At 44.9% G+C, this 19,815-nt stretch overlaps 1 protein-coding gene across 4 annotated transcripts in view; it reads left to right on the forward strand.

Moving 5' to 3' along the window:
- Positions 1–1,389: 1,389 nt before the first annotated feature.
- RHOJ (ras homolog family member J) overlaps positions 1,390–19,815 on the forward strand; it is a 73,078-nt gene continuing 54,652 nt past the window's right edge. For 3 of the 4 annotated variants that reach the window (XR_009484058.1, XM_059819758.1, XM_009812919.2), the window contains exons 1-3: positions 1,390–1,441; positions 10,496–10,604; positions 12,366–12,587. Coding sequence is in view for 3 of the 4 variants with exons in the window: in XM_059819758.1 (XP_059675741.1) it covers positions 10,553–10,604; positions 12,366–12,587 (274 nt within the window). In the remaining variant the exon portion in view is untranslated. Of the gene's footprint in view, positions 1,442–6,447; positions 6,479–10,495; positions 10,605–12,365; positions 12,588–19,815 lie in introns of those variants that run through there. The other variant, XM_059819759.1, reaches the window with a different exon arrangement.

Below are 19,815 nucleotides of genomic sequence, written 5' to 3' on the forward strand. Positions count from 1 at the left end.
GAAGTTGCTTGCCCGATCAAGTCTGTCCTGCTCAGATGTAAATGCGGTTTCTATGTTCTGAAAGGCAGGAGAAGAGGTGAAGAGGTGGGATGCGGTCATACACCTCAGAAGACCTCATAGCTATATTATCATATCCTCTTGGGTTTCAAGCCCATGTTGAATCCACTCTCCTCAAAACCCCAAATTTGCCAACGTGTTGGTTCCCAAACTGATTTGTGTCGGTTGGGAGTCAAGGGACTTGCCAGCCAAGGAAATTCAGTCACAGGGAATTGTCCAGATTTGAACTTTGCCCCTCGGGCAGAATGGCTGCAGCTGGCGTGAACTGTGTGACGCAGCAACCTCAAATCCAAATTCAAGCCCAGCCAGCAAGGATGGTCTCAACAGGGACAAGCAACAACAGGAGGATGAAAGAGCTGAACTAAGGAAAGGCCCCTATGTCTTCCAATTTTCATCGCTTATGTCTATACAGTCTTTGATACAGCTGGGTTGGGAGAGGGAATACACTTTTCCAAGTGACATTTCCAGGTAAACACCTCTGCTGTTGCGGAGACAGTCGGAGGAGTCCCAGCCTGAGCCCAGGGGTTGTCTGCCCTGCAGCTAAGTGGCACCTGGAGGACAGTTTTAGCACCTTAGGCTCAGTCCTCCACAAATACTTCAGAGTGGCAGATCTCACAGCAGGAAAATCCTATAAACAGCTAGTCTGGCCCTGGTCTTGCGTTCGGAGCAACCTGCTGTAGGCACAGCACATGACTCGAAGGCATTTAACTTAGCAGGAGATAACCACTGATTTATGAGTCAAGGGCATGGGGTGCTATTTCTAGCGACACCACTACCTCGCACGTCAGCTGGACAAGCCTTTCCCTTCTGGTTCCCCTACTGTCATTTGCACCTTTAGTTTGCAAATGCTGTGAGGCTGGGGCTGCGGAGTTTCCCTGTACCTTTGCACAATGCTTAGTGTAACAGCAGCATGTTTCCACTGCGGTTTTCAAAGCACCGCTGAACGCAAATCCTACATTCCAGCACAGATCAATTGGAGCAGGGGCTGCAATAACAGGAGGGCAATTAAATTAAGATATTATGCAAACATTGAATGAGAACACAAACCAGACCTTTTACTGAGATACAAAGCACTAGTTAACTTTTTCCTTGTTTCCACAAGCACGCACTCACCCCAGTTCCATCAAAAGCGAGGCAGGCAGTGACATGGTTTAGTGCTGAAAGGCTGTTGCTCTGCTATTCACGGCATGACAAGTCGCAGAAAGCTCTGTCACATGAACCCACTCTCATATGATTTTCCAGTGGGCTGTTTTCCAATCCCCTTACCTCAGTGCAAATTTGGAAAAGGACTGATAACTGAACCTGGTCAAAAAAAGTTGGGAAATCTCATGGGGACAGATTTTCTGAGAAGCTTGGCAGCTCCTTCTCTGGGAAAACCTATAAAGTAAGTTTCCTTTTTTTTTTTTCTTTCCTTTTCTTTCTTTCTTTTTTTTTTCACCACTAATCAAAGTATGGCCCAAGATGGTCTAGGTGAAATTGAAAGAGGTATTGAAATGTGTGGTGGCAATCTGAGCTGTACTTCCAATCTGGTAAAAAAATTAGCAGTGCTCAAGACACCTAAGAAAGAGGAGAAATGTGCACCATGCTGTTATTCAGATGTTAGTGAATTACTTTAACTGGGGATTATTATTTATATTATTTATCTAGTAACTAACACAGCAAAATTTGTTTCAATGGCCATTTTGAAAGTGGGTGAAGCTCTGAGGATGGAAGGAAGGAAGGATTAAAAATCACTGGAGCATTTCAAACAATGTAATGGTACCAGGCTGAAATGGAGCATCTTATTCCTGATGTTCTTTTGCCACCAAAGGAGAGGGCTCTTGCTTAGGACAGTGGGAAAGACATAACATCTTCCAGGACTCCAGCACTTTCCCTTCCAGGTAGGGCTGAGACATGGCTGATAGACCTGCAGAGAGGACAGGAAGGATTGAAATGCTTTTGGAAGCCATCAGGTTTCTTTGCTACTGTGTACCTAAACAGCACCTGCCACGTGGAGCTCTCAGCTCAGCTGATGATGGTGATGAAGGCTGGTGGGCTCAGGACCAGACGTGAGAGTATGGCTGTGCTTCACCGTCATCACAAGCTCTGTCGTCAAGGCATTAAAGATTAATTGCTCTGGAGGGTACGATTACGGAGTGGTTTCTGCAGCAGTGTGCTCCCAGGCTGCTTGGATGCCTGAGTGGAAAAAGAAGTCAGTCTGTGACAAAAGGAAGGCTTCACATCTGGGTCCCCTGACAAAAGCCAGTGCAACATATGGTCACGGGGCTCAGATTGGCACAGCAGGCCCAGGGCTTTGGGAAAAGTCCTACTGGGTGATGCCTACTGAGAGCAGACTGTGTCTCCAGATCGCCTGCATTAGTTAAAGCACGTAAATTGGGGCTGTTCTGCTCCTGTCATTGACGAGCAGAGTCCATCAAAGTCTGAAGTTTAAATTACAGATGCTTATCAGCTGCTGGCTGTTTTCAAGTTAGTTCCTCTAATGTTTTGCTTCATATGTTAAATAAACCCACTTGTTTCGAGAAGTCTGTTCATCTCCATACTGTACTGAACCCCTTGGAAGAGAGGACATGGGGGCCTCTGCCCAAAAACCACTTCCACAGATGAGAAGTTACGTGCTTCTCTGTATATTAAAAAATGTAGAGTTCATGCCAGCGCAAGCCAAATAATCAGGTCTGATGCCTGCAGGGTGCAAATCAGAGAGACAAGAAAGAGAACAGATCCCCCTGATCGCCTCCTAGATATTTGCTGTAACAAACAGCAACCTGTATCTGACTATTACCAAATGTGTCATGAAGACAGCAAAGAAATGATGTTGAAGTCAAGCTCAGTCAATAATAGTTCACTGGGAACTGATCCCCATATCATTCACCGTAGTTGTAGTCTACATCGTATTTGTTTTGACAGAAACAATGATATTTGTGAGATCCTAATGACAGAAAAGTCATGATTTCCATTGCAACTAGAGGGCTCTGTACGAATTCTTGAAATATGCTGCAGTGGTGGTCCTCAGAGGTGCATGTGGGAGGAGGCATAAAAAATACATATACATGGCACTTGATTGTATGTTGAGACAGAGGAATAGGTCAAGGTGCATGGTGCATCTGACCACAGAATCACAGAGCAGCTGAGGTTGGCAGAGACCTCTGGAGGTCATCTGGTCCACCCCCCCTGCTCAAGCAGGGCTCCCTCCTAGAGCCAGTTGTCCAGGACTACGTCCAGACAACTTTTGAATGCCTCCAAGGATGGACAGTCCACAACCTCACTGATGCATTACAGGACCTTTGACTCCAAGTCAAACTTAATTGGAAATTCTTAGGAGTCAACTTTGCCCGCTAAATCTCTTGACATATCACTGTTGCAAAATACACTTTCATGAAGACATCATGGTCTCAAGTGCTTCTGAACTAAGGGAAACAACCCACAGGGAGTCCTGCCATTTGATGGCAGGGACTGGAAGCAAACCCAGACAGCATCGAGACAGTGGCAAATGTGCAGCCAGGCTCATTTGACATAAATATGCCACTGTGGGAGAAGGGGGAGCTGGGAAAGGGAGCCCTGACCCTTAAAAGCTTCATGGGGCTGCACCTCTTGATGGCAGCACAGCGCAGAGCACAGCACCATACCGCAGTATTTAACAGTCACAGTTCCCCAGTGGTATACACTGTACCTAAATTTCAGAAATGCCCACTGCTAAATAAGCAAAGCTTCCTTCTGAAAGATGTCAGAGCCCTCTCAGAGGAGGAATAAGCCAGACAGCGATGAGAAAGAGGAGGCACAGATGGGTGAAAGAGTTTCTAAATCAGCCTAAGAGAGCCAGGAACGCCTACCGTGGCATGTCTGCAAAGCTGTGACTGCAGCTTATGCCACACACAAACCAAACACATTAGCGCAGGTACCTTAACAGCTGCGTTACCTGCAGCAAAAGCTCTGCTGAGCACTACAAAACCTGCATAGATCTCTTGGAAAGCACTGGGATATATGCTTTAGAGAGCGCAGGAACACATTCCCACAGCACAAGCTCAGAGAGCACACCCTGGAGCTAGGTGCAATTTACCCTTTGTAAATTTGTAAACCCTTTACAGGTAGCTGAGGAGGGATGCAGGGCTGTGCTAGCGCGGCTGGGTCAGTAACATGAGCATCCACGGTGGAGAGGGACTGAGTCACCAGGATCTGCTGAAGGTGATGGCACCTGGTTGTCCCCGTTGTGGGGAGCTCTGCAGAATCATTGCAGCCACTCCCTGGAGCTCTCATCTACCCCTCTCTGACAGCCCAGGGTACTCAATATGTGTCTGATGGCTTTTGACCCCAAGAAAATCTTGGCACACAGTTCATTAGAGCAGAAAGATTACCAGCCACTGAGCTGAGTTACCAGCCCATCCACACACACAGTCGGACCCCTTTTTCCCCCAGTGCTGAGATGCTAAGAAGTCCCTTCCATTTGCTGTGGCTGCAAAAATTGGCTGCGAGTAGCCAGCAGAACTGCAAATTAAGACTTTGACTGTTTTCCCACCTCTGCCTCCCCCTTCCATTGCATGGTCAGGTACTTGTAGGTCCTGAGGCATCGACCTAATGCTCTAACCTTAGGCCTCATGCAATTTTGGGCATACATTTCAGCAGCCTAGGTAGGGTGCCCATATTTCTCACTTGTTTTACCACCACACCTTTAAAAAAAGAGGATGATTTGGTGATGCAAATAAATCTTCCAATTGCTACAAAATAAGCGAAGTAACCTGCTGATGCCAGCGCTCCTCCCATAATTCTGTCACTGGTGGAAAGCCAAGCTGTCCCTGTAGCCAGTTGGGGGAGTTCAGCAGAAGAAAATCAACATGAAGGAAAAAAAAAAAAAAGAGTAGAAGAGTTTCCTCCACATTTTCTCCTTTAACAAGCTCACTATGAGGTGAGACCAAACACTTTCTTGGTGACAATCATCAAGTAAGTTGGTTTGGCTCTGCCGTGGACCCACATCCTTCAAACAATGCAGGAGCAGGTCCCTGCCCTGAAGGTTAGCAATGTAAACAGACAGAAAAAATTCTTGTTTTACCTATGAGATAAGGGCATTGCTTAAATGATCTCCTCTGCTTGTGCAAGTCTGAGCAGCAGGTTTGGAAACAGGGTGCTTCCAGTTCTCCTTGCAGTGCCTTTGCCACAAGGCTTTGCTGAGAACAGGCTCAGCAAGGAGACACTGCAGAAAACCCACCCGTCGCAATCTTGACAACCCTTTGTTTTCCACCTTGGTCTCCTCCCGTCTGCCTGCTCCTGGAATGTGGAGGCAGTGCCAGCCTTCTGCTTATTTTTGAGCGGAGGCAGAAAGATCACATGAAGCACAAAAGCACATTCCCTCCCTGGAAGCAGCCCGCTCCCTTCTTTCCAAGAGAGTAAAAACTCTGCATAAACGTTTTATGAATCAGCCGCGTGTTCATTTCAACGACAAAGCCAGCTTGGCAATTTGGCCTGAAAAGGAGGAAGCTGAAAACCTACAGATTCCAACTGGCATGTTTTTAGACATGAACTTCCCCCCTCCCCATTGGAGACATTACATTTGGTCACATCTAACTCAGGGAAGTTTCTCTGCTTTTAAAGAAATTGCACGTTAAGTCCCAAGCATTACGCAGAGGTGAACAAAATAGATTTGTCCCTTTAATGACTTCACTGAGTGAATGTACGCACGGTGCTAATTGGTCACAATTTTGGTACCCTCAGTGCAGCTTGATTTCCTGATTGCAGCCCTTTTACATTCCCAGCAGTTCATCATCTGCAAAGGCAAATGCCATTTCAAGATGCAGAAGAGGCATAGGTGAGGTTCCCCCTTATTTAACCTCCTGCTGTATTGCTCATCCTAAAATAAATGTAATTTAGAAAATCGTCTATGGAAAACACCATAGGTAGGGAGGAAGAAATTGCCTAAAGTGATATTTTTCTTGCTATGCTAATCCCCGGCTGAATGCTTACCTAAGTCCACTTCTCTCCACTGTCACAGGGAGAGAGGTAAATAGCTTTTCTCCGACCTCAGCTCTACTCTAGGGAGAGGGAGAAGGGAGAGGAGAGGAGAGGAGAGGAGAGGAGAGGAGAGGAGAGGAGAGGAGAGGAGAGGAGAGAAGAGAAGAGAAGAGAAGAGAAGAGAAGAGAAGAGAAGAGAAGAGAAAGGAGAAAAAAAATTATGATGAGACAGCTATGCAAGAACAAAACCAGAAAGGAGAGAAGGCAGAGGCAACAGCCAGCAATTTTCTGGAAGGAAATGAGAGACCCCTGATGCAAATGGAGGGATGCACCAGACTATGTGCCAGATGCACATATTCCGCCATCCAGAGGCAACTTTCACACCTCCAAGGAAAACTCATCCTCAAAGTCCAAATACAAATACCTATGAACAGAACAGCTGGGAATACAGAGCCTGGAAAAGTACCACCAGCTGTATGGATGGGTAAGTAACACAGCACTATCTACAGTCAGTGATGCAGAATGAACTGTAAGGTAACAAGATGATCACCATCCCTCCTAGCTGAAAACAGCCGTCCCCATTCACGAACACACAAATACACCATGTGGAATTTTCATTATATAGCAGCTGTCTCTGGGAAGCAAGAGGGTGCTCTGATGGACAGGACATGAATCTTCCTTTGCTTGACCTCATGTCCCAAAAGTCATTTGTTTTATAAGCTCATATTTCCAAAGGGAAAGCCAATGACACTAATTTTATCCAAGGCAGCATCATGAGACAGGGAACCCCCTGCTGCTGGCATGGACCACCATGGTGGTGGTGATGGTGGCAGCGTGACTGATGGTGTGTGATGGCTGTAGAGAGGCTTGCTCTCACTCAACAAGCCTCAAAGCTGAACCTCAGCACCTGCCCTTCAGCAAGCTGCCTCTAAAAAGGCTTCACACAGAGCACTTCCACCCCTCCTGTGGTCACCATTAAATGTTATTTTTCCTTCTTCATTTGCTGCTTCTGCTTTTCAATAAATCAAATTCACTTGAGGTCTCAGTGACCACTTCACTGGGGTGGGAGGCTGATGAATGTGCTGCCAGCAAGGAAGGGGAAGAGAGGATGGAGGGAATAAGGACAAAGTCCCCTCATTTCAATTATTCTTAGCACAATGTGGAGGGCCATACAGGCAACCCAAGAACAAAGAGGAGCCACCCCAAGGCTGCTTAATCTAGGACGAGGGGTCCAGGAGGCTCCCCTGAGAATATGGTGACTGTAGGGATGTCTTAAAGTCCCAAATTAATTTAATTGCAAGTGTCTGTCTCTTACTGTATCATAGTCCAGGAAAGGTCCTGAATTTGATGGCCAGGGAAACCTGATTTTGAACGGCACAGTGATAGGCTTAATATGGTTCTGCTATGCTCATTCCAATATGGACACAATCCCCGCCCTAAAATACTCTGACAATCTAAACAGATTAGACAAAGGATAAAAAAAAAAGTGACAAAATTTGCCTGAAGTCAATTTACAGTTCAGCAGCAGTGCCAGAAACCTCATTCCCACATCAACACTGGAAGATGGAAGGAGGGAGGTTGGACAAGGCTGTTTCTAGAAGCGAGAGGTGGGGAGAAAAGTTTCATGGTAGTGCAGTCACCTTCAAAATCCCCCACTCCATGGAGCTGCCTTTTATGGGTGAGAATGTAGAGACAGATCTGCTCAGTTTAGGACAAGGGATGGTGAAGGAGATGGTTTAGAAGGACAAGGTCTAAGGAAAGATGAGGGCCCTATCAAATCCAGGCTGTCAGGTCTGGTAAGGAAACCAGTTAATGGAGAAAATTCCTCTGACTTTCAATTTTTAAGCTTATAAGGTTGCATGAAGGAAGACCACTGCATTGGAGGAGGCACTGGGGAGAAACATGGGAGTGGCAGGGTTAGCCAGGGGAAGAGGAACAGGTTGCCCAGAGAGGTGGTAGATGCCCCATCCCTGGAAACATTCAAGATCAGGTTGGACGGGGCTCTGAGCAACCTGATCTAGTTGACGATGTCCCTGCTCATTGCAGGGGGGTTGGACTAGATGACCTTTAAAGGTCCCGTCCAACCCAAACTATTCTATGATTCTACGAAGAGAGCAGGGGGAGCACAATACAGCATCATAGCCTTTTTTTCCATCTGCAAGCCTGCAGAGAAATATAGAATAGAGTTAATTGGCAAACATATTGCTCATTGCAGAGCTAATTAACAAATTTGCAAGTCCTTCATCTCCTACAGATCTTCTTACCAAAATTTTTTGCACCAGCCTTGAACTTGCTAATCCCCAAGGAAGCAGCTCCAGGGACCGCCCTGTCAGACCTGTGCTGATGAAGATGAAGCTGATGCTTCCACACAGACATGTGGGAGCTGCACATACTCTGCAGTCCCAGGAATAGATCTGCTGCCAGTTATTATGTTAAGTAACAAAAGGTCAGAGGCACTTCATCTAGAGCAGAGCTCTTTACTTGAGAAACTTTGTTAGAAAGTGCCTCAGGTGCCATTTTCACAGTGCTAATAGCACCTGCCCGTATCTATTATGGTTTCTTTTAGCCTCCATTCTTGACATGGTCTTGGCTAGAAGTTTGTAAAACAAGTATGAAACAGACTGGGTTGGATATTGGAGAACCACATGCATTTAAACAAGTTTTCCAAGCATTCAGACTAGTTGGGTTCACTTTTTTACTTCAGCCACATGTTTCCAAACTTCATAGCTTGGAACCACCCTGCTGTTATTGGATTTGTGAGATGGGAAAGGCTGAGATCTTGTGAGCAAATCTGACCGTTTCTAATCTGGTTAGTGAAAGAGCAAAAAAGCCCTGGATCCAGTTTAAATCACCAGACCTTCTGAGCTTTGCTAATCATTAGCAGCAACCCTGTGATTTTCATGCTGGGGCTCATAGGCAGCTCCATCGTGCAGAAGCAGTCTTAGGGGAGCTGAAACTTGCACAGCAACTGCAGAAGGGTCAGCTTAACCTAAACCATTGCCACTTGAAATTTGCAGGTTAAGAAATTTTTTGTAAAACTCAACAGGATTTTCTCAAACTTTGCTAGACTGCTAGACGACAGGACTGGCTGCTAATTCGCACAGCAGATTCAGGGCCAACTTTGCAAGTAAAAGGTACAACCCCAGAGTAGCAGAGGGGTTAATGTCTCAGTCTCTTGAGAGGGAAGTGTGAAACAATGTGATTATACTCTGTTGCAATTAAACCAGCTCTTAAGATGTTTTGGTCTAGCTGATCTGAATGATTCCAAACCAAGTTAAAGTAATGAGATTAAAGAAAACATGTTTTTAGTCCAGATATAGGTCTTATTTTATAAATTTATCATAACTCCTCTAAAGCTTTATGTATCACCTATATAGGTAAAGCAAAAATGTAGCACTGAATTTGAGCTGTACAGGAAAGATGTCAGTCTTCCTCACCTTCAAGATAAACTCATCCTGTTGGCCTCTTCCAGGCAAGCCTTTAGATAGGCTCTAACAGTGTAACTGCACTTCCTTTATGCATGCTAAGGGATGTAAGTTCTTTTATTGATGCATCTTAACTAAAACTGGTTCCCTACAAAGCTTCCCATACATCAGAGCTTAGAATTTGAAGGGTCTGCAAAGACCGTCCCATTCAGCCCCTTGATAGTGTGAGTATCACAAAAGCTAACCCCTGTAAGCAATTTTGAAATACCTTTAAAAATGTGGAGAGGAGAATAAAGTATCTTAAAGCATCTAGAGAAACAGGGAATGTCATTGTTTAACCTCTTGCAAAAGAAATTGAGGTGTACACAGTCCTGCTGAGACTTGCCCAGCTTTATTGTCAAAGCAACACAGCCCTGCTGAGCATGGAGGAATGAGCCATAGGGATTTTGATTTAGGCCTAAATCTGGCCTAACTGGCATTAAGGCTTGCCTTAACTATGGTATGTCTGATGTTGAAAAAGCATGCAGATAGATTATGCCTGTGTAAAATGGGAAGTGAGATAGCTGTTGCTTTTGTCTGATAGATGCAATGGGGAACTGAACCATGAATTATTGGAATTTTTTTGCTTCCTCAGGCTCTGTTGTTACCTTGGAACAATATGCACTTACTCATATATTGGGCAACAAGGTCACTAGCTTGGTAAGCAAAGGCATAGGGGGGTATCAGTGCACCTACTCAGCTATGTATTAACCAGAGGCACAAGCTTGGAGTTTGCCCCAATTGCAACAAGAAAGAAGCTTAAAGAACAAAACCTTGTAACACTTGATGCCCTCCAGGATGACCCAACTGTGCTGCTGATAGCGGAAATGGTCAGCAGAGTAAATGCTTGGAGAATGGTGGTTTAGGAGCCCAGACCTTACAAGTTATGTTGGATAAACCTCAGCCCTGGGCTATGGTTTTGAAGCTAAGAAGATGCCACCTGAACTCCTAACTGGGGAAACCCTTTAGTGATGCCCTGTGACAGCGGGTGTGATGCTGGGCCTAACACTGCCTTCTAAGATCCCTGTTGTCAACAGGGAGGAGGAGGACATGAAGAAGATGAAGAACGTGGGACATGGTGCACAAATCACTGAATGACCAAGACTCCTGATAAGAGGCGGCAAATGGAGCTCTGGGACTCTCCAGGTAAACAGAAAAACCTTGTTCAACCTTGTTCACAGGTTTTATCCATTTACCACCTCTTGGGGAAGGTGTTGAGAGCTGATCCAACATACAGTTAGATTGCTGAAGCGCTCCGACAGACATGGGGCTTCGCCCGTCCAGGGGAAACTGCGAATGGGTTTGCTGAGCCCCTTCACTGCTAACATTGAAGGATATGCAGTTTGGGGCTAAGACAGTTCCTTTTTAAGGTTGTATTGGTCTTTATGCTTTCAGGTGTGCATTGCTCCAAGCCTGGGTGTGCTTTTGTGCATTTCTTTCTGGCCAGGCATGAGCAAGTCAGGGGGAGCATTTAGCACCGGTTCTTTCCCCCTTTCAAAGCCTTCAAGTCTCGTGGAAGGGAAACGCAGCCAGCAGGATGTGCTGGGTTGCTGTACTGGGGTTTATGTTAATGTCTGGCTTGTTTCTGCTGGAAATTGCAAAATCTTTCCTGTGGAGGGAGCATGGAGTTTGGCCCTTCATGTGCATATAGACTGTTATATATTTAAATTGAAAGAAGACTTAGGAGGCATGTGAAACACCAGAACAAAACAGACGAGGGGGCAGGAATCATACTGTTCAAAGCTGGTTTTCCACAGACTGCTATGTGGTGGTTTGGGGTTTTTTTAATTTGTTAATTCCTGTAACTCTTAATTCCTCTTTTTTCTCTCTACCTCTGTCTGTGTTTGCATATTTACACTAGGGGGGGGAAAAACCCTCGTTTTCTTTTTTTGAGTGGATGAGGGAAAATGCAAGAGATGATAGATACTTTCTGAGTGCCTGAATTGAAAAAATCAATTATTTATTATTTCTAACAAAGTTCTTTAAAGCGCTACAGACACAGAGAAAGTTGACGTTAAAGTCTACCTACCCACTATACCTCCTGTCTGCCTTCCCACCTCCCACCTTTCCCTCCCAAATGTAAGAAAATACCTATCCCAAGATCAGAGGAGATCACGCCTGGGAACAACAGGCAACCCTGAGACACAGGCACAGCTTGCAGCCTCCCTGTACCCTGCCTGGCCATTAGGTCCAACACCCGCGTCTTTCACAGCCTCTCCGAAATCCTCCTTGCCCGTCTCAGTGCCGGCAGCCCGGAGAGCAGCTCGGGCGCGGGATGGAGCAGGAAGCCTAAAAACTTCGGTCTGCAGAGAGACCTCTAGTGTTTTTCTTTCTCCATGTCCTGGCAGAGTTCCTCCAAAGTACAAATACACACAGAGCTCCCATTGTTTGCAGCCCTTCACAAGCCCACTGATCCTAATATGGAATTCAGCAGGAAACCCATGATTTCCTGACACACAGCAAGCTGGAGAAAGAAAGGAAAAACTCCATTAAAAACCTCCAGGCTCTCCTCCATGTTAGAAATGAAATGGAAAATGGAGTGGATTTAACAGGAATCCCTGATTCCTGCAGCCAAGCTGGAGGAAGGCAGACACGAATCAAAGCCGCAGGCTGCTGATATTTTTGAAGTCGCAATAAATACTGAGAACTCCGGGGCAGGATGAGGATTTCCTGACTCGGACGAACGAGAAAGGACAGATTGCTTTTTTATGATATTCGTCTCTGTATATTTAATTTATTCACCTCAATGATTCTCTTGACTGATCTGGTAATTGTTAGAAGCGGCTGTGACAGCCTGGAAACATTAGTATGATTTCCTGAGTTTGAGATTTGCTGCTCCCCCCCCCTCCGAACTCAGGAAAAGTCAATACAATCGCACTTCATTTTTCCTTCATGTGCACTTGGAAGTCCTGGGAGCAGCAAGAGCAGCAGCAACGACAGCAGCAGCAAGAATGAACTGCAAGGAAGAAGATGACAACTGCACTGACGGGAGCAGCAATAACACGAAGAAGATGTTAAAATGCGTGGTGGTTGGGGATGGTGCAGTTGGGAAAACCTGTTTGCTGATGAGTTATGCCAACGATGCCTTCCCAGAGGAATATGTGCCCACTGTGTTTGACCACTATGCAGGTAAGAAAGTGCTTTAAAAGAAATTTAATTGAGAGCTGCAGGAGGGCCAGGTGGGAGGTAAAGGAAGATCAAGGAGAGGAGAGGACGGTTCAAAAGGGATGCATGGGTTACTTCTTGTCCGGGAATGTGATTTGGGCCTGGATAGTAACCAGGCAGCTTAGATGGCAGCTCATACAATTGGGGCAATGCAGGATTTATTCAGAGAACTTGTTTGTTTGCTTCTGATTTTTATTTTGGGTTTGGCCAATAAGCAGTGTCAGGGATACAATTAAATCCACTGGATTTTTTGAGACAACAAATATAATTCAGCCTCCATTGATTTGTATTCTTGCTTTGTTTTTTAAATTCTGAAGTTCTGAACTTCACAGACTGCAGTTATGATGAAGACTATATATATATACATAAAAATATATGCTATCAGTGATCTTGTGCCTCATGGCAAATGATGCATAGATTACAATATTCATATTCTATTTAAGGAGTAATCTTTGAGAAAACCAGCATAGTCTCTTTCAGTGCTGTCAGAATACAACTTGCCTTTCAGAGAACTTTGTTACTCCATCTATAAATACATTTTAATACTATAACTTGATGGTAGGGAAAGCAGAAGTGGTGATTGGTTTGAGTACTTATAGTGAGGGAATTTGTAGTATAAGAAAAAAATACGAACATAATCAAGATCAGCGATGATGTTCCCTGCATCGCCGTGCAAAACAGACCCACAGATTAAGTACAATATCCACAGGCCTTTTTCTGCAGCAATTACTTACTTTACCCAGCTGTGTCCAAAGTTACCGCGCAGATGGTGTGACAGGCTAAAACTGTTGCTCAAACTTCGCTTAGATTTTCCTATCCCAAATTCTGCTGTTTTTCTTCTCCCACTGGTCCTTGGCTTACGGTTGTTGTTGTTTATGAGATCCCTGAAAAACAGATTCTAGAAGCACTGCAAAACTCATTGCTTATCTTGCAGCAGCATTTGGAGTTTCCCTCATTCTCTCCCCACCTCCTTAAAAACTGAATTTTCATGGCGTGGCTTATCATAGATTTGGTATTCTGTAATGGGAAAATCTCTGTTTTCATTCTGGCTTTGTGTCAGGTTTAGCAGATGAACTGGCCAAACAAGAAAGCTGTATAATTGCAGAATCTGATCCATAGAAGTATGAAGACCTTTTCCTCCACAAGAGTGGGCAACGTCACTTCTAATGCAAGCAACACTCTCCTTCTTCTACCCTTCCCACCACATAGATTAAATGACCATTTTAGAAAAAAAACTTTACCCAGACAAGATATAAGAATATTGCATGGTGGAAATAAGTACTTCCATGAGCCAAAAACCCTAAGGAAGCCTGGCTGCATGAATTTATGTCTTATATTGCAACAGCACCCACTTTCCCATGATAAGCTGAGATCTGCTTGTCCCTTACAGCCTCGCTCCCCAGCAATACGCCGGTCCCAGCACCCACTGCCCTTCACTCGCTCCCATGCCCTGCGAATACCTCTGCATATGGAAAAACCCATACGATAGCTCGTACCAGACCATGTATGCATCATCCTGCGGGCTGGGTGGTTTTGGTGTGAGCGTCGGGGCACACGTGTGTGTGCACACACATAGGTGCTGATGCCAGCCAGGCAGGCTGGCACTCAGTGGGGGCACCACTCTGTTTCTCTTCCCTACCCAGCTGCAGGTGATTTGCACAGGCTTGCTTTGATTTCGTTTCCTCTCTGTCAGAAGTGGTGCAAATTGCCAGTGGGCTCAAAAGTTACTGAGGGAGAGGAGGGCTGAGAGAAGGATGGGAAGATGAAGAGTGCCGCTGCATAATCCTTATTTCCTTAGGGTGCCAGGTAAAAGCAGTATGCATGCACTTTTAAATCAAGCTACATTTTCAGGGTTTGAAGATTTAGACCTCTAAAATATCTCCAGCTGTTCTTATTTCTCTTCTTAACTATTATAGCACATAAATATAAACTAACAATGTTTTCAATGAGAAAGTTCAGAAAGATAAGGGAAAAAATAGCTCTGTATATTAACATGCTATTCTGAGACAAATCCTGTCCAGCAGCAGTGGTCAAAACTAGCATTGATCAAAAATGGAATTTCAGTTTTTTGAGAAATCCCATCATTTATTAAACCAATTTCACTACAAAACTGCACACAGAATTGAGCAGTGGAAATTACTTCTGGAGCAGAGTGCTGGAAAAAATCCCACTCATAAAACATAAAAATATTACATGGTGTAAAGTATAACATAACCTATTTAAAATACTGTGGGTATTGAGAGAGAAAAGAGCTCACTTGGGCAACCTTACCCCTGAGCTCACAGACTTCAAGATATTCTGTTGCAACAGCCCCTTCCACATCTATCTGTGTGGCAGCCCATGGTCAGGAAGAGAAGTGGCATGGCAGAACCATGGGCACAACGGTACCATGGGCATGGCGATACCGCGGGCACCACGGCACGCAGGGAGTCTTCACATGTGGGCAGATCCTGCAGGGTGGTTGAGGCTCCAGAAAATCGCATTTGAATTTACCCCAGCTAACTGTTTTTTCTGCCCCTGCCCTTGTCCCTGCCAAAATCAACTGTTTCAACTTTCCCAAACAAGCTGAAACCATTTGATTCAGTTCTGTGCTGGAAATGCTCAAAAGCAATTAATTGCTGCAGATTTTTGCAAAGCTGCACTTTCCATTGAATGTTTTTCATCCAGGCGTTATTACCAGCAGCAGTGTGTTAGCAAGCACTTCCTCTTGCCTCACTGGGTCACAACCTGGTTGTGAGTCCCTGGGCATTTACCCACTTCCTTTTTTCTAATGGAAAAAGTGGGGGGAAGCATTAAAAATCAAGGGTTCCAGTGGTGATCTCAGAGCAGTTTCTTACTGCCACGACTCCAGCGACTCAGGGGAGACAGTGATGCTATCCAGCCCAGCATTGGGAAAAGCTCCAGATGCACCACTGCCGTGGCCAAGGCGTTAACCGTTCATGGCCCCGCAGCACCAGCCATGCTTACCTGCCCTGCTGCATTGCATCTTTTCAGCTGCATACATGGGGCAGGATTCAAAGGCATGGGTGAAACAGGTGAACATAGTGACCAGGGTGGCCCAGAAGAAACCCTTTCAGATGGCTGAGCTCAAACAGTATTAGATCTGTACGGTACTTATTCAGTGCCTTTCATGTGAAAGGGCTTGAAACCACTTTATAAAATTTGGGCCCAACCTGCCTCTAAGAAAATCAAAGGCAGTACATGGATTTCCCCCTGGGAAGGAACAGGCTTCCCGCAGGTATCTCACTCAGCATTTACAACTCAGATACAGCGATGCCTGGGACAAAAGGTTGTTGGTGTTTCACCATGTATGCAGCTGCACTGTACAAAAGTCCAAACCAGTTATTAGCTCCCCACTAGTAATATTCTGCCACAGATTTCACCCACAGTCCACAAAAATGTATTTGTTCAGGGCCTGTTGCCAGGGTTGGGATGTGATGGATGTAAAGTAGGGTCCGTGGCAATGCCAGACAGACGGGGAAGGCAAATTAGTTATTTGGATACAAAACTGGGTTCTTTTGTTGGGTGCATGGAAGTTTACGAGTCTGCTTATTTGTCAAGGCATTTTCAAGAAGTTTTGCTGGAGACCAGAGCCCTGAGTAAGTTTCCTTACCTTTGGTGAAATTCCAAGTCCCACACTGAAAGGGTTTAGCCACAAGGTAAACGGCTATTTCTAGGGCAGGCGAACCAAAATGCTAACCCAGTGACAAACAGGATATTACTGGCAATAACTGTAACAATAGGGTCTGTTTGGATAGTGAGTAGATGCTTTAACATGCTGGTTCCATTCCGTCTTTTGAACATCAAATGCGGATTTTCCATGAGCAAAGGTCTCTCAGCCAGGGTGACTTGTATTGTATCTAGCTATGTGAGGTTATAAGTGTTTAATTAGGGCTGAGGTTGTACCAACAAAAAAGTTCAATTCAACTACTAGCAGAGTTGGTTTAATAGTACCAAAATTAACTGGCTTGGTCTGTGAAATACAGAAGGGAGATGTGTGTTACTTGTTACTTAGGCAGCCACCGAGCATCCCATTTGATATTAATGAACCCTAAAAACCCAGCAATTTTTATCATCAAATTTATTCACCCTAAAATTTATATTCGGGCTTCCTAGAGAGGTGATCAATGCCCCACGCCTGACAGTGTTTAAGAGGAATTTGGAAAATGCCCTTAATAATATGCTGTGACTTTTGGTCAGCCCTGAAGTGGTCAGGCAGTTGGACTAGATGATCATTGTAGGTCCCTTCCAACTGGAATTATCCTATCCTATCCCATCCTATCCTATCCTACCCTATCCTACCCTACCCTACCCTACCCTACCCTACCCTACCCTATCCTATTCTATTCTAAAAGTACTTTTTTTTAAATGTAAAAAACCTCAATGATTGAGGAGCAGTACCAATGCCACGCAACTAACTTGGCCCACTGTGCAGACAAAGGTGAATGGACTCATTAGATGGTTGAAATCTAAGGAGAGAAAGGGTGGTGAGTCTTAAACTCTCTTGTTCAGGCATAGCGCATAGATGAATGTCATACAAATAGCTTTAGGAACCAAAGTTGGTTCAATTGAGAGAGGTCAATCCCTCCAAAGGAGAACCGCAAAGCATCTGCACCAAAGACATAAAGTAGATGGCGTAAATATATCCCTCCCTCCCTTCATGTATCAGCACAAACTGGTGAACATTTATAAATAGTGAATCCATTTGAAAAAAATTAGCAGTGGCATGTGATCAGCTAATGAATAGCATACAGAATAGTTCAGCCATGACTGAAGCTCTGTAAATGAAAAGCAATATAGAAGAAGACAGCCATTAATTACTGTTAGGAGACACATTTTCTGTTCTTTAAGTGATGATTCAATCTAATCTGTCTGACTTTTTGCACTGAAGTGGGCTGAAGCGCTCACTGGTTTTGCAGAGCAGTGATCCCAACCTTGCTGGCCAGGCAAGCCATGCGGGAAGGGAGATCCTTCTGCTCTGGCACTTTTATTAGCATAGGAGCAGTACTACCTGCTCTTGCCCAGAGCAGTCAACTGGTACCTGGGCAAATCCATAAATCTGTTATATCCTGCCTGTAAACCACAGCACTGACTCAAATTCCTATTCCTTGTGTCCTCCCACGAAAGAGAGCGGTGGGAAGTGGGCTGTCACTGATGACAGGGCTGGCCACTCTCAGTCTTGGAGCAGACAGGAGGACCCAAGGGAGGCTGGGACCACCCTGACACCATCAACAGGCCGTGCACCAAGCAGCTTTGCCTTGCAGACTCTCCCCATGGGGGAGGAGCCATCATCCAAGACATGGCAGAAACCAGATGGGAGCCGTAACATCCCAAATTTCTTCAGCTACAGGCACAAGAGCACATATATCCACACTTTTGATGTGCTAGTTATTTTTACTTGATTGCTAATGCACACTGGTTTCGACCCATCCCTGCTTGCCATGGTGTGTAAGCAATGACTTAAACCCCACACCATCACTTTTTTCCCCTGTTGAAACTTTAATAGACAGGAAGAGACTGCCCAAGGAGATTTGCAATTTCTGCATGGGTGCTGCCGTGGGAGTCTTCACACTACCACATTCTTGAGACAGTTGTCTCCTATAAACAGTCTTGGTAGCACATTAGAGAAACCCTTCATGCAATGTTTGGGGTCATTAAACTGAAAGAGCTATAAATAGCACTGAAAGAGAGCTGTGATGTTTATTTGCATGGATGTTTGCAGTGGGTTTTTTTCCTTTTAATGTTCATCCAATTTTGATCGTACACATTTGAACTTTATCCTTGAGACAAGAAAGCATTGACTCTTTTAAGATCTGTCTCTTTAGACTGGCAGCCATAGAACAGATATGTTCATTTTGCCTCTCAGGAGCTAAAAGGAATTCTCTGCCAATCTTCCTGGTATCATCCAGAATAAACCAGGGATTTCAATAAAACATTCAAGGTACAACACAACAGAAACCCATCAGTGCAATTCAAAGGTTTTCATGTCTGCCTTTTTGAAGATAAATTTTACAGAACCACTAATTCTTAGGCTCCCCACAAAAGGTTTAATTCCGTGTCCTGTGTCACATGAGCCAGAGTAGATCTAGAGATCCTCGGGCTTTTTCACATCCAGGAACCCTAGACAGTCTTTATATCGAAAAGGTGCTTTTTGCCTGATTCAACCTTAGTTATTCCACATTCAGATGAAACAGGCACCATATACACCCCCAAGTGTCTTGAGACCTTTTCCTTCTGAAGGTGTTTTACGGTATGCGAAGACTTGAGATAACTATCGCTCGTATCTCTCTTCCTCACGCACATCCCTGTATTGTCCTGCAGGTGCACAATCCACTTGAAGCCCATGGAGTCAGAGGTGTGTGCATGCTTTGTGACCCTATTTACTCTGGGCAGATCGTTTCTGCAGCAGTGCTCTGAGCACTGTGCTGACAAAGTCCCCGTTTTCCCCTGGCACTAGTGAAATGCAGCTGTGGCTGGGGAGGAGCCTGCAGCACCTAAGCTGCTTCCTACCTTTGCCTCTGGCTCTGTTATACAGCTTCTCTTTGTCCAGTTGCCATTCCTGGTTTGATTTTACACCGACAAAAGCTCTGTGCTGCGGAGACAAAAAAGAGCTCTGCACCAATCCCCCCCATACCCATCACCATCTTGCTGATCCTCCAGGACTCAGCTGACAGCCCAGAAGCTGCTGCAGCCTAATGCAGGGAACTGATTTCTTCATCCAGTATCAGCAGTCAGTGGATGTCCTTGTGTGTCAAGCACAGCAGGGGACAACACTGCACCATGAATAACATTTACAGTCTAAAAACTAGATGTAGAGAATAAGCAAACTACAACGCATATCAGGAAGGATAGTGCCAGGAATTAGAGGAGTAGATGAAGCAGATATGTTACTTTATCCAGACTTATCCACCCTAAATTCCACCTAAGCCCCTCTGTCTACTATTTCATAACAGCTATGTGGTGTTTGAAGGGCAATAGGAAACACAAAGAATACTAAGCAAGGAGTTAGACCATTTGAATGTGTATTGGTGGTTCGGATGTAGAATGATGGGGTTTTCTTAAGGTCAACCACAGTCCTGAGAGAATGGGTTGCAAAAATGAGAAAGTCAAATGGCTTAAAAAGAAATATATCTTTGCATGTTATGTGATTAACCAAGGAACTTATTACTGTACAGAAGTTACTGAGGACAAA

This window comes from Gavia stellata, chromosome 7 (assembly GCF_030936135.1).
Source record: "Gavia stellata isolate bGavSte3 chromosome 7, bGavSte3.hap2, whole genome shotgun sequence".
Lineage (NCBI taxonomy): Eukaryota > Metazoa > Chordata > Aves > Gaviiformes > Gaviidae > Gavia > Gavia stellata.